Raw genomic sequence first — 14,604 nt, 5'->3', positions numbered from 1 at the left:
TCATCTTTACATTCAACCATTGGGTCTTTTAACAAGGGATTTTTCACATGCAATTATTGACACTTGATAAACAGAGTAAAGTTTCAAATGTGATATACATAACACATATTGGGATTTTTAGGTATTTATCTACTTGTATCACATTTGGAATTGTTTAAGTTTTATATAGTTTTTGTTTGTTGATGCATGACCAAACTTCAACCCTTTTCTAGGCAATGCCTCCAATGAAGAAAGGACCAGGAATGACTGCACCAATGGTTCCAGCAAATTTTATGTACCATCCACAATTGGCTGCTGCTGTAATGGGACCACAGCCTTTAGTCCAAACATGTAAGATCATCACATTAAGCTGCTATCATTATGATACTTGAAAATTGTTTTTTATTTTTCATTCAAATATTTTTTTAATGAAATCTTTCATATTTTTATTTTTTGCGTCTGCTTTCGTATTTTAGATATAATTCTTAATGACCTCGTTCCATGAAGACAATAAGTCTTGATGTAAACAAAGATACTACATTGCTACGATTATAAATAGGTCTTTAATATCTATATCTATTATAAAATGTGGAATATCGTTACTTTGACAAAAAGAATAATTTAAAAATAAACAAACATTTTCAATGTTTCTTCGATTGATATCGTTAGGAATACAGACATTATTCATTTTATACTTCCAAATGGAAGACTTCTAAGAAATCTTATCCTACCCTTTTCACACCTGCAAAAAGTAACAACTTGCATATCTTGGGGAAAAAAACACACCGATGAGAGGCCTGTTTATTCGTTCTGAGATGTCCGAGTTGTTCGTGTATGGGTATGTGAAAATGTGTAAAGATCAAACCTGGTTACAACTTGTTACAATTTATGTAGATGTGAAAAAGGTATAATTCTCGTAAATAACAATTAAGCCTGAATAAATATCATATCAACATGATCAAACCAAAAAGTGGTTTGGGTGGTCTAAAATGGCCAACAAAAAAAATGAATTAGATCTAGGATTTTTATCAAGATATCGTGTTAATCGATTTGAATTGAACAATCACAATTACACAAATAAGAACTAACCTATTAAACAATTCAATTTGCTTTCAAGTACTCAAGTATGAAAAACACACACCTCATTTAGTTATGACACAACACATTTCTCAGAATTTGGTATTCATTGGTTGATTTAGAATTTAAATTTGTATCATTTTTGTAGCATATCCTTGACATAAACAGTAAACAGTGTTCTTATTTGAATGATAAATCCTATTTTAAAGCTTAATTATTTATACATTGAGAAAATTGACAAAAGAAATATAGTTTAAATATTCATTTCAAGACACATCCAAGCTGATTATAAGTTATGTTAATACATTATCAAAGCAAGAATTAATACTTGTCATCATTAAAAACGTGTGCTCATTTTTTTTAAATTCATACCAAAGACAAAGACATTTAGGTAATTGTACTCCAGATTAGACATATTAACATTATGTATAGTTATGAAAAATTGCTTATTAATTAATGCTTTTGTGTCTGTAGACAGTACAGTACCTTAAATTGATTTTTTTAAAGAAAGTTGGCTTCATCCAATCACAGTGGCTGTTGCAAGTACTTAAAAAGCTTCACAAAGCTCGCTGCTAATTGGCTAATAATTTTTTGAAAATGCATTACTGTATATAGTATGAAAGTATATTTATAAGTTATTGAACTATTGGCGAAAGAAAATGTATTTAAAAAATGAATTGCCTGTTGCTGAATTTACCACAAGTCTGCATTAAACATGCAATTAGAATAATGAATAGTCAGTCAGGGACTGCAGCAGTTCGTAATCTAAAAAAATTGTAAAGACATTTGCTGTTCCAACATCTTCTGAGTTCAATTGTCTCTCAGTACGATTGCCATTTTCAAAATCACCATATCTAAATCTAATTGGTTACAAGGACCAGATGCATATACAATTTATGTAGGCCACTAGGTTCGTTTGCAGACATAGAATAATTAGTAAAATACACTTCTCTAATTGATCACTGTCAATGTTTAATGATTACTACCTGTATAAGAAGTATCTATTTATAACAGTCAATCTTCATATCAATTAATATATCTATCAATCAAACGCACTGTAATAATTTTATCTTGTATTGTAATATGATTTATTGGTAATACAGACTCAGTGAACAATTTCAATACAAAACCAAATACAATTTTTGATAAACAAAATCATTTACTGTCAAAGAAAATAAGACTAGAGGAAAGTGTATATTAATTTTTTAAGTTTTCATTTCAATAAGTTTATTTTGCTTACCAAATAAATATACATATTTAATTACTACCAAAATGCTAATAAATGATAATTGTATTCCAAATGCTACTATCTAGGTCTTACAAGGAGAATCACAAATTAATAGTTGGCAGGTTGTAATGCTCTGATTTGCGCCAACACTTTGTTGTACTCTCCCTTTAGCTTCAATCGGAATCAGTTATGTTAAAATATAAATAAACAGTTTAATGCAACAGGCTTTTCTTCAATTCAGAAGTCTTCAACTACTTTTGAATTTAATGCCAAATTTTGTTAACGCATTACCTATATCCTTGCTGAAACTTGCAAAAGTAACAAATATATAACTGCATCTTTTTTTTCTCATTTTCTCTTTGTATTGTCTTTCATGCTGTGGTCACTGTATACTCGACTGCTTGCCTAATGCATCTGATTGGCTACACCATGCTTCGTCCAATGTAGTGTCTATGGTTCCACATCAAGGCACATTACCTTACCTGACGCAACACCTAGTTCAAGCTCAACAGGTAGTCACATTAACCTTTTTCACAATCAGCTTGTACTCAAGTCAGTGGTGGTGCATGAAAGAAATACAGATGTAAATTAAGCATAGCCTCAGAACAATTATCAAGTCAATTAATGATTAAATTTGATTTTATAAAGCTAATTGAAATATTAGCAAGCTGAAAAAAGGGAAAATTTAAAAGAAAAAAAGTTGAAACGTTTAAAGTTATCTGCCATTAAATTGTCTGGCTTATTTTTAATCAGCTTTCTGTTTCCAATCGTGGATTGACAATTTTAATTAAGCCTCATACATCTTGAACAGAGGTGAATATGCATTTTATTTTCAACACACAAAATTCAATCCTTCATGGTATTGATGAATTCAATTTGCTTCTTTTTTTTTATTGTTGGAAATGACAAATTAAATGCTTAATTTGTTTTTAAAATTTCAACTGCAAAATGTCCTGATTAGATAACGAACAATTTCTTCTTTTTCTCCCTGGATTTCATAATAGCACCACCATTGGTTGACAGATAGCACAGCTCGCAAAACTTGTATCATAGCAAAATTATTGTTGTTTTAAAATTTTTTTAAATATCAAGTAGATTAAGTTGTGTCTCTTAGACTGCTTTTAAATATTTTCTCATAAGAATTTCATCAGAATATTACTTTTAATATAAGAATTGCTTCGGTGTACAATTTCATCTCTTAGAACTCTTAAAAGCCATGACTTTCAATATATATATGTGCACATTTTTAATTTAATACCATTGTTGAATCTACAATTACATAGGTGTTGCTAAAGTCATAATTTCTTGTATTATGTTTCTTTAGATAACCTGTAGTTAGTAATTACACATTAAACAAAACATAATTATTGCTATACTTAATTATACTACATTGCTATGCACTTTGATACTCAATTTCTAAAATCCATTTTTCTTCAAGGATTTCTTAATTTAAACTGAATAGCTATAAACTGTACTTAAAAAGATTAAATATTTTTAGTTTATGATTAAATAGCAGGATATATGTAAAAATACAGTGACAATTAGAGTCAAAAGCTTCTAATATGATTAGCCTGAGAGTAGAGTAGACTTTGCCTGAAATAAGTTGTTCAGATTCACAGCTTTAAGATTTATAATCTAACATAACTTCCTTGTGCCTTTTGAAAATGGAGGTTCGTTATCATGAGTGATCACAATAAGCGTCTGTTCATTTGTCGCAATCAGAACTACTGGTGCATCACAAGGCAACGTTTTTTAATCTGGTCTTTCTGCTTGCGTTGCAGTTTCCAAGCAAGGTGTAACTTGTGTCTTGTACTAAATCCACAAGTCAAAAAAAAAAAAAAAAAAATGATGCATAAAATAAAAAGATACATTTAAGCTGTGAGTCTGAACATTACCTAAATGCAAAGATCCAATTGTCCTTCTACCATAAAAGAATAAAAACAAATATTTGAGCATTTTCAGATTAAGAGGAATGTTTTTGGTTTTTTTCTAATGATTTACCCAAAAGAAACATAATGAAATTGATTTAAATGACAAATTTCTTTAACATAATTTTTAATAGAATTAATTCTTGACGAACTTAATTATCTATAGGTAATTTTTTTTATTCGCAATTTTCTTGTAGAGATCAGAAAATAATGAAATATCAGATTTGGTAAGTGGGTGAGGGGTTCAGAAGCACACAATAGTTAATATGATTTTTACTCTGTTTAAAACAGCATTCTAAATAAAGTAATAACATTAGTGTACTATAGAAGCTTTCATTTTGGTGATCATAAATTTTCTGAGTTTGGAAAATGAAAGTTGGATAGACCATTTTGTTATTTGCATCACAATATTATTTTGTAAAATATTGTGTTACAAAATATACACACTTAGTTACACAAAAAGTTGATTTGTTAATTTTCAAATTAATTGTATTCTGCTCGCATTTTTCTTCAAACAATGAGTGAAGTAAATTCTCACTAAAAAAACTTTATTTTAAAATGTAAAATACCTTTTTATATAAATATCTCAATAGTTTTAATGTAGTAGCTGGTATATATAAAGAATGGTGGTAGGTTGGTTGGTTGTTATTGTGCAGTGTATATCTAGGTATTGGTGAATTGGTTCTATAACATTTTATCAAAATGTATTTGGTTTAGTTTAGTTCCAGCAACAATATTTATGCAATTTCTATTTGACACAAAATTTACTAACAATGAAGGAATCAGTTAATCATTACTTATTGTAATTAAAATGTGTAACAATTTTACATTTTGGTAATTTATATATATGATGTTTTTAATGCCCATTAGAGAATATCTAAAATTGTTTCCTTTGTTGCCTTGAGCATTTTGGTGGGTATGTGTCCTTAATAGTGATTGTTAAAATATCATATATATATATATATATATAAATTATAACAATTAAGTATATTACTAACAGGATAGTTCAGAAAATGAAGCTGTTTCATTATATGGTTGCTGTTAGTTACATTCTATACATAAATGTGTATAACATAGCAAACAACTGTGACATCATCATTCTCATTTATAATGCATGATTGCGTGTGAAAGCGCACCGATAAGTAAAGGCATCATAATTGTTACACATAGCGATTCAACACTCACCACCATTACTTACAAACACCTCTCCAGTTTTACACACTTTCATACCAATTTACGTTTACTAGACCACTTACAATAATCTTTTTAGAACATTTTGATGATGTTAGAATACTTGAAAATATTTATAATAATAATAATATTTATTCGGTCATCAATGTAAAAATAATCAGGAATGAGAATAGGCTAAAGCCCAAACAGATTCTGCACTCACTCCATACAATACAAACAGTTAAGATAAAACCATATACAAGAAAAATACAAATAAACTATACATAACATGAAATATAGTGTTTTGTTAGAGCAGCCTTAAATATTGAAATTGTTTTTGAATCTTTTATGTCATTTGGTATTTGCTCCCATAGTCTAGGAAAGAATTTAGAAAAGTATTGCCTTTCGAATTCCAACGTAAAAGCCTACCCGGACATCTTTCACTAGTTTTAATATACTCATTGAAAGAAAGGGGACAGTACAAAATCATTGCGAGTAAAAATTTAGCGCCTTGTATAGCTTAGCTTAATGTAAATGCATTCAAATTCTGATTCAAAAGGAAGGCATGCAGTTGGCAGGATCCAGATCCAAATTTTCACATGGTTTTGATGTGCTGAAATTCTGAATAATATGATAATCTACATCATGTTTTTGCACTAATATTATCTTTTCAGTCTGATACAATGCCAGTCTGCCGTGACTTCAAGTCCGGTCACTGTAAGCGTCCTAATTGCAAATACGCACACGTATCTGAAGGTAAGTCTATTTAACCTTTAACCTTTTTCTGCTTCTATATTTTTGTGTCGACGTGTGCCCTACTTTAGCTGGGACTTCATTGATAACTCTTAAGTGAGCAGCTTTAGAAGGCTTTATTTGTCATTAACATTTGCTAATTAATTACAATCGTTAAACCCTGGAGAATTTACTCATACCGTTCAGGACAACATATCTTTTCCAATTCTCTGTATGAAAAAATACTATAAAAACCAACAATGTTTTGTTTGTATTCAGTTATCTGGTTAAATATTAAACATTATTTTACTGTTTAAATTGTAGATTCATAATAATTACGGTACTTAAATCAAATTATAATGAATTTTAATACATTACCTTATAGTAGTGTACAATAATATATATCCAAATTTCAGCCATAATATTATTATGTAATTTAAATTAAATGGACTAAAACAATATTTTAAAATGTATATTTTTTGTACAAATCTATATAATTTAATTTAAGAATATAATAATAATAATTATATAATAATGATATGTTCATGAAATTTACTAAATTTCGCTAAATTTACACCTTATAATTAATATGTGCGATTTCAAATTGTTTTCAATTGTCTTTTCAATTAAATAATTCTTTTGAACCTTTAGAGTGTTTAAAGTTACAGAAAATTGTTCTTAATTTAAAATGTGACAAATTTTAATCTAATAAGTTTTAAAAAATGTCGTGCTCTAATCTATTTTATCATATTTTACAAATAATGTTTCAAATGAAAGATAAAACATAGTTTTACTGTTAGTATTTGACCTGTTTGTTGTTTATGTTCTGTTTCCTGTAGACTATGTAGAGATTATTGACGGCAAGGTAACCATGTGTCGATACGCCGCTCAGGGTCGCTGTGCACGTCTCAAGTGCAAATATTACCATCCCCCTAATGGCGTCCAATCGGCTATACCCACCGCAATCCCAACTCCCGTAGTAAACAACATGTGATAACAATGTGAGCAACATGTGAAGAACATTTGATCACCATCTGAACATCATGTGATCACAGCTTATTCCGCAACTTAAAACCATCAACTGAATCTTGAACATCATTCCAAAGAACTTTTCGTTTAATATGAGTATGGAAGGGGGATAAAATATATTTCCTTTTTGAGGAATACAAGACAAAAAAAATAATTTAGTATATATTTTTGGTGATCTGTTGATGGTATATCTAGACTGTGCAATGACCGTGCCATGTTTTGAAACTAGACCAAAAATTTGTATATATTACATTGAATGGTAAGACAGAAAATGGAAATAACCATTTTAAGTTGTACATTGCAAGTATTGTAAGAGAAAACACCGCCCTCTTAAGGCTTGTTTGCAAGTTGGCATGTACTAAAAAAAAAAAAAATTGCATGGCAGGAATAGCTGACTCACTTTTTTATCGCCAGAAAAATTCTTCCACCTTTAATGGCCTTTTTCTCACTCCTTTTGGGTGTTCTAATTGCGCCTTGTGAAATACCACCGCATACCTTTTTAGCTGTTTAAAAAAAAACCCACCGATTTTATTTTTCTATCACTTTTTAATGAATGAACATACTTATTGACTCATTACTGATGCATGATGGGAACGTCTCGTAGCGTAGACGTTTTCATAATTTTCTTTTCTATGTTATGTCACCACATTTTGCTTTCTTTTTAGCATTTTTTTTTATGCGAGAATGAATGTTCTGCAAAGTATATTATTAACAAACAGTGCTGCCGCAGGAATTCTCTAATCATGGTCAGAAAATACCATGTTTAAATTTTTAACAAAATTTTTTTCGGAAGCTTATATTTAAAAATTTACATTTAATGTGTGTGTATATTTATTCCTGAAAGGAAGTTTCGTACATTATTTATCAAATATTGTTATGTGTTTAAACACATTAAACTTGAAAATATTTGCCAGTTGTTGTAGCAATGTTTCTATGATAAACTTTACTTAATCTTAAGAGTACAATGTGTACCATTTTGACCACTTATTAATACTTAATATTATGATAATTGGAGAATTTGTGTGGATTCATTTAATAATCAAAATATTTAAAACATATTACCTTGAGTACAAATCAAATGACAGGATAATTTTGTTCTTTGAAATTATTTAATTAAATTGCTAAATGAATTCCCACATATTTCTGTAATTGCTCATACAATTTGCAATAATATATCCATCAGAAAATTTAGTAATATTTATTTTTAAATATAAATTTATTTCAAAATTTTTTATTTCGATGTAAACTATATACTGTAGATAGAAACTGCGGCATCTCTGTTTTTGTCAACATTTGTAGCTTTTGTTAAATGTGTCTTTTCTATTACCCTTGCCTTTTCCATGCCATGCAGAGTATGTAGAGGTTGTCAATGGAAAAGTGACCATGTGTCGTGATGCTGGTAAAGGCAAATGCATCCGCCCAAGCTGTAAATACTATCATGCACCTTCATCTGCAACAACCACAGCTACTGCAATTGAATAACGCCCCATCGCATCCAGACTCTAATTGGCAGAGGCTGCTCAGAATATAGCTGGCTTCATTCCTATTGGCTGAATTCTGTATGCTTTTCAAGTGCTGCTTGGTGACTTATTACATTGCAATCTAAGGCCATTATGGTCGCTTGCTTCTGCGCTGCACACCTTGCTGCAGACCTTTCACATCAGTAGTCTGCAACTTTCAATCCAGTTTAGACCAGTTTCCTCTAGATTTTTCAACTTTCAATCCAGTTTAGACCACTTTGCTCTAGATTTTGCTAGAAATATAAGCTTGCAATCATGTGATAATGATCATGCTCAACATTCTATATTTCATTTCTATTTTTTTTAGTATCACATCTCATTTTTAAAAGTCTACCCATACAATTTAAAATATAAATATATAATATTGCTTGCCAAAATATTATTCCCAATTCATTTTTGTCAACTCACTCTTTTTCTTGCCAACCAATAAACGTGCCAAATGAGCAGAATAACTGGACTCAATACTGGTGTTAAAAGTTGTCGACTACTGTTTTAATAATGATTCTTTGATTTATTTTTGTTAATAATACTGATGTATAACTAGTAGATAGTATGTATAAGAATTTGTCTAATATTTTCTTATTAGTTTAGGCTCAACCAAGATTAAGGATTAATCAAAATTCTTTTTATATATAAAAATAAATGGCTTTCGAAAGTAGTTCGTAAGAACTGCCTTAAGATATATTAAAAGATTTAAACTCCTCTACAAATTCATTAAGATGATATATTGAAGTGAATATGCATACATTGTTTATGCAAATTTGTGCCAAAATTATCACTTTAACACTACTGTGTTTTTTGTGATTTTTTTTTTTCTTGAATTTATTGCCAAATTTATTAATATAACTCAAGTTATAGATATAATGATTATCAGATAATTTGATAATAACAAATGTAAAATTTCTCTAAAATGATAATGAAATTGTGTGATTTTGCAGTGTAAATTTCGATAATCATTTTTTAAAACTTTTAGTGATAATTTAAAGATATTTTACATTGAAGGACCACATTTGGACAAGATAAATGTTTATGTATTTTTTTAGATATTTGTGTTTTCCAATTGAATATATTTTGTAAGTTTTTATTTTATAGAAAGAGCTGTAATTTCGACAATCAGTTTATGATTATGCAGTATTTTCATTTTGAATATTCTATTCTAGGTTTACATAAACCCACTACAGGAGCTGCTAGGCCATTGGATATAAATTGGAACAACACTTCTAACTCTGAAACAATTAATCAAGGAAATGTTTGTCATACCTGACCATTATAACCTAAACTTTCACCAAGCTTCTTCAAAATGCTTTTGCTAATGGGTCACCTTACACTGCTCTGCAACATTAAACTAAATACTGTATGCATATGCAAATAAGGCTCATACCATTAAACTCATTTGCATTCTCATTTGCATAAATAATTCATAGAAGCTGGGAATATTAGTTTGATTAATAATTCAGCAAGGAAACACAATAGTACTATTCAGCTCCTCTTCACTGAAATTATTTTACTGAAATTTTTTACACGAAAGAAAGTATATATATTAGGCATAAGGTTAAAGGTCGATATATTATTTCTGAATTACACAGGTTATAAATATGCATGCTTATTGATTAACATATTTAGTTACTTAGTCAATTAATTGGTCAATTTTACAATCAATTAATGAATGTTGCCAAACTTTTAAGTAGTATTTTATTGTTTATCTTATTCTTATTGATGGTAAATAGATTAGAAATTTCCAGTTTTACTATGTAAGATGTGTAGTTGTGTAGTCTCCAAAAACAACAATTTGCAATGGTGATGATATTCCTTCGAGAGTTGCCTTAAATATTGGCCTGGGTCTATTTTCCTTTAAGTATGAACGTTAAATGCAATGCAATTTAATCTTCAGATGCCAAAATGTGGCAGGTATGAAGGGAACTTAAAATTGAATTTACCAGTAGTATTTTACTGTTGAAAGTAAATCTGGTATTGCCTTCTTTGTTTTGTGGTTACGTCATCATTTACATAAGTTGATGTATAATGGGTTTGGGATTTTCTTTTTGGTTTTGTCTGTTACTCTGCAATATTTGGAATATCATTGCCGTTGGAAAATGTTGTTAGTAGGTTAGTGTGTGTTGTTTGTCTAGACAAGTAATGTAATTAGTTAGTATGCGATCAATTCCTGATTTAAGGAGTATAAGTTTCTGATGGTATCTCTTATTGTGATATGAATTTTAATCGAGAATCTCTAGATTAAGTTTTACTATGGACATGCCAATAATTTTCTTTTCTCATTTTTACAAGTAAGATTCTCGGCTGAAATTCAACCCATTGGAACACATGCAACAATTGTAAATAGTTGTAAACAAATTTTGTATGTGTTTTTGTTAACCGAGGGAGGAACAACAATTGTTAGCAATGAATTATGAGTCGTGGTGATGCGACAGACTTGATTAAACCGTACGATAAGTATCTTGATTGGTGGAAAGTCACAACAAAATGGCGGTATTTTTAGAAGAAGTTATTGATCCAAATGGATGGTTTATATTTCAGAAGTATTTAACTGTATCTATATCTTATACAGTCGTAACATTGAATTTAAATGTAGACGATTTTAAAATACTCTTTTTTTATTCGATTCCGAATACTATCTATACAATACATTTGTAACGTAACTATGAGTACTCAATTGAAGTTGATATGGATACAAATAAAGTAAAAATGTGTCCGTATAGTATTACCTTATAAAGTGTAATAAGAAATAAAATATGTACATACGTACCAGTACATCTAACAAAGAAATAAACAATTCTTACTTTCTTTGGATGTTGTATGACTAAATATATTGTCTTGTTAATCTATGGTTAATACAGTATCTATTTTGAATTGTAGTGTAATTGTGAAAACGACGGTGGTTGACCATAAAATTATGTGCCTGTTTCATCATTTATAAAATTTATTAACTTGAAATTTATTTTTATGTAATCCAAGTACCGATGTAAAGACATTTTAAGCCTGTTGTTCCAAAACAATGTACTGTATAGTTCCAAGTATTGTCTATGTGAAATCAAAATGCCATTTTTATTGCTCATACGCATGCCTATGTTAGCCTATTTTTCGCGCCAAAATTGCAGATTACAATTAAATTGTAATCAATTTTGCTCTTACTTTCTGCTTGGCAAAAAAAACAAAATCTTTTTCGGAAGTATTTGCAGCAGCGTTATTTGCTTGTTGGCAGTTTGTTCTGGCGCGTGTGGGCTGAAGAAAGTGGCCATGTTTGATTTTTTTATCTGTGAATTTTTAGCTTGCTTTATTGAATGCTTAAATTTGGTAATTTAATGTCGTCGTCGAACCCTTTTACTAAGCACTCTATTAGACATGTAACGACAATTAGTTACACCAACATATTTGATTCACCATGCCTAAAATCGAAAGAACATATTGATATAAATAGTCTATATATGACATTTTTGATCAATTAACGATCTATTGATTAATTTCCGTAATTCGAATTCGTACCAGCATTTGACTGGTATTTGTCAAGTTGTGTTGACGTGAGTATCAACATGTTCTTGTCGGGCAAAGATATATTCTAATAGGAATAATTTTACTTGTATGCATTTCGATGTAATTTCCAAGAAAAAATGTGCCAAGCTTAATGCACCCGTAAAAAAATGTTTTGTGTAAGTGTAACGCTAATGTAATGGTATCATATTGATATAAATGTTGGAAGGTACTGTACAGACATAATTATTGTCTGGACATTATGTAAGCATGTGATAAAATGATGGCATTTTTGAACGAGGTTTGCTTTGCTCCTTTTGAATGCTTTAGCTAGAAATTATTGAAACACCCTGAGAAACAAACATGCCTAAATTTAATGGAAATACAGTAATTCATTTATACAGCGATAAATCGCTGTTCATGTCCGTAAAAATAGTCCGTATAAATCGATAATCCGAGCATGGTTTATTCATCCTAGGCCTAAGTCACTAAAGCCAATACTGCTTTTGCTTTTTTTTGGACACTTTTGAATGCTAATTAGCCATCTTTATTTCAAATTTAGATAGAACAAATAATTCCTAAGTAAATGATGTGATAGCACAAAAAACAATGCCTTATGAGAGATAAGCCAGTGCTACGGCGCATACTCACGGGGCATGTAATGTCTCGGCTAAAAAAATGCTTAATAGTGAAAAGAAAGTTATTGCAGACGCACTTTTTTTCTTGTCTCAATGTTTGTCTGCTGTTTATCATGTCTTGTTTGTACAACTCTGAGTCTTATGAATAAAATCAGAGTATAATATACTGAACTAGAAACTTCTTGTCATTCTTTTGCTTCATTTGATACGCAAAATAAAATGCTAAAGCATCTGTTTCTCGTTAGCATGCACAATTCCGCTTTTTCATTTATAATATATTATAATTAATGTTTATGAATATTCATGTATTTGTTGATATGGCAGATTGTAAATGACGTTGACTGATGTACATGACAACTCATTTTGTATCGGACATATGAACTTTCCTACAGACTTGCCAAAGTCTTCGTTTCTTTTTTACATAGCGACACCAGCGGTTGTTTTCCCTTTTTTGTATAGTTATGACACGTCATGTGTGCCAAACAAGCCGAATCGACGTCTAGAACCTCAAAGATTTGTAAATGCATGGTACTCGAAAAAATATACAGTATATCCATAACTGTTCTTTCCAATAGGGTCCATTTTGTACATTATGATGATGACGACGATGTTTTTATTTTCAATATCAAAGCAGTAAAAATGCTGATTCTCTTCGCTTTTCAATAGATGGAAGAGTACGCGACAGGGGAGGGAAACTCTTGAATGAATATCAAAATACTTCACAAAGTCAGGCTACTTCAACCAATCAGATCTGTTTTTAATGACAACACCAAACAAACGACTACTTATATGTCTTTTTTAAAAGGAAATTGGACTGAAAGCAATGTGTGCACATTGACAATCAACTTAACTGGCATACCCATGTCAGTAAGTTGAGCTCTACACTTTCTTTCAAAATCCACACACTTGCACGAATTAGAAAATATCTTGACAAACGTACAGCAAATTTATTTTACAACACATTAATTTTACCACACATTGACTACGGTGCTCTTCTCTGGGGCACCGGAAGTAAAACAAACATTAATAAGATTCAAAAACTTCAAAATCGCGCTATGCGTGTAGTTCTTCAAGCTCCGCCTCGCACCAGCACTCACATTCTTCTAACATCTCTACACATCATGAATGTGTCACAGAGGGTGCAGTACCAGGTAGGCTGCCTAGCTTTTAAAGCTATGAACAATATTGCCCCTCGATACATCGCCCAACGATTTTCCACTGTTCCGATACACTCTATGAGGACTAGGGCTGCTTCCAGGGGAGACTTACTGGTACCCAAATTAAATTGGAATGTTTCCGGCGCTCTTTTATTTATTCTGCTAGTATTTTATATAATGTATTACCTTCTGTTTTGAAAGAATGTACCAATATTAACTCGTTTAAATTTAATTTTAAAAAACACATTTTATCGTAATTGTCTAATTGAATTTTTTTTTTTTTTTGGATAATTATTTTTTTATATAATAGTTTTAAATTTAAATGTATATAGTAGATTCGTATTAGTTAAGTATAGTTTTATATATTTTGTCATTTTTAAGAGGGCCCCTGAATATCAGCTGGCCTGCGGGTTCAGCTGGAAGGGTTACCCTCTATAAATAAAGTTGAAATAAAAAATAAAAAAAAGCAGTAGAACAAAATAATAACATAAAATGTCAGAGAGACGTAATCTTTGTTAATACAGTTCATCCTAGTTTCGAGTTTGAAGTCTCATTATTCCATTCATTAGAGAAATAGAAAAAATGCTGAACCGCCCAATAGAGATTACGAGGTTAGGTACATTAAACTTAATTGTTTGCTTGATTCATTTCCTTCCACCG

The 14,604-nt window shown here is 30.2% G+C and overlaps 1 protein-coding gene and 1 long non-coding RNA gene across 14 annotated transcripts in view; one reads left to right on the top strand and one right to left on the bottom strand.

The window, feature by feature from the left end:
• Positions 1–12,965, top strand: part of LOC144842664 (muscleblind-like protein 1) — a 179,460-nt gene extending 166,495 nt beyond the window's left edge. For 10 of the 13 annotated variants that reach the window (XM_078699173.1, XM_078699179.1, XM_078699177.1 and 7 more), the window contains 5 exons: positions 213–330; positions 2,732–2,796; positions 4,410–4,439; positions 6,057–6,138; positions 6,954–8,630. In XM_078699173.1, coding sequence (XP_078555299.1) covers positions 213–330; positions 2,732–2,796; positions 4,410–4,439; positions 6,057–6,138; positions 6,954–7,108 — 450 coding nt within the window. In that variant the 3' untranslated portion in view covers positions 7,109–8,630. Of the gene's footprint in view, positions 1–212; positions 331–2,731; positions 2,797–4,409; positions 4,440–6,056; positions 6,139–6,953 lie in introns of all 13 variants that reach the window. The other 3 variants (XM_078699170.1, XM_078699172.1, XM_078699171.1) reach the window with 3 other exon arrangements.
• The window catches only part of LOC144842732 (uncharacterized), a 173,360-nt gene that overhangs the window by 148,484 nt on the left and 10,272 nt on the right, over positions 1–14,604 (bottom strand). The gene's annotated exons all lie outside the window — the stretch shown is intronic.

This window comes from Antedon bifida, chromosome 5, assembly GCF_963402885.1.
Source record: "Antedon bifida chromosome 5, ecAntBifi1.1, whole genome shotgun sequence".
Classification (NCBI taxonomy): domain Eukaryota; kingdom Metazoa; phylum Echinodermata; class Crinoidea; order Comatulida; family Antedonidae; genus Antedon; species Antedon bifida.
The sequence above is the reverse complement of the archived record's forward strand: the minus strand, read 5'-3'. Positions and strand labels throughout refer to the sequence as shown.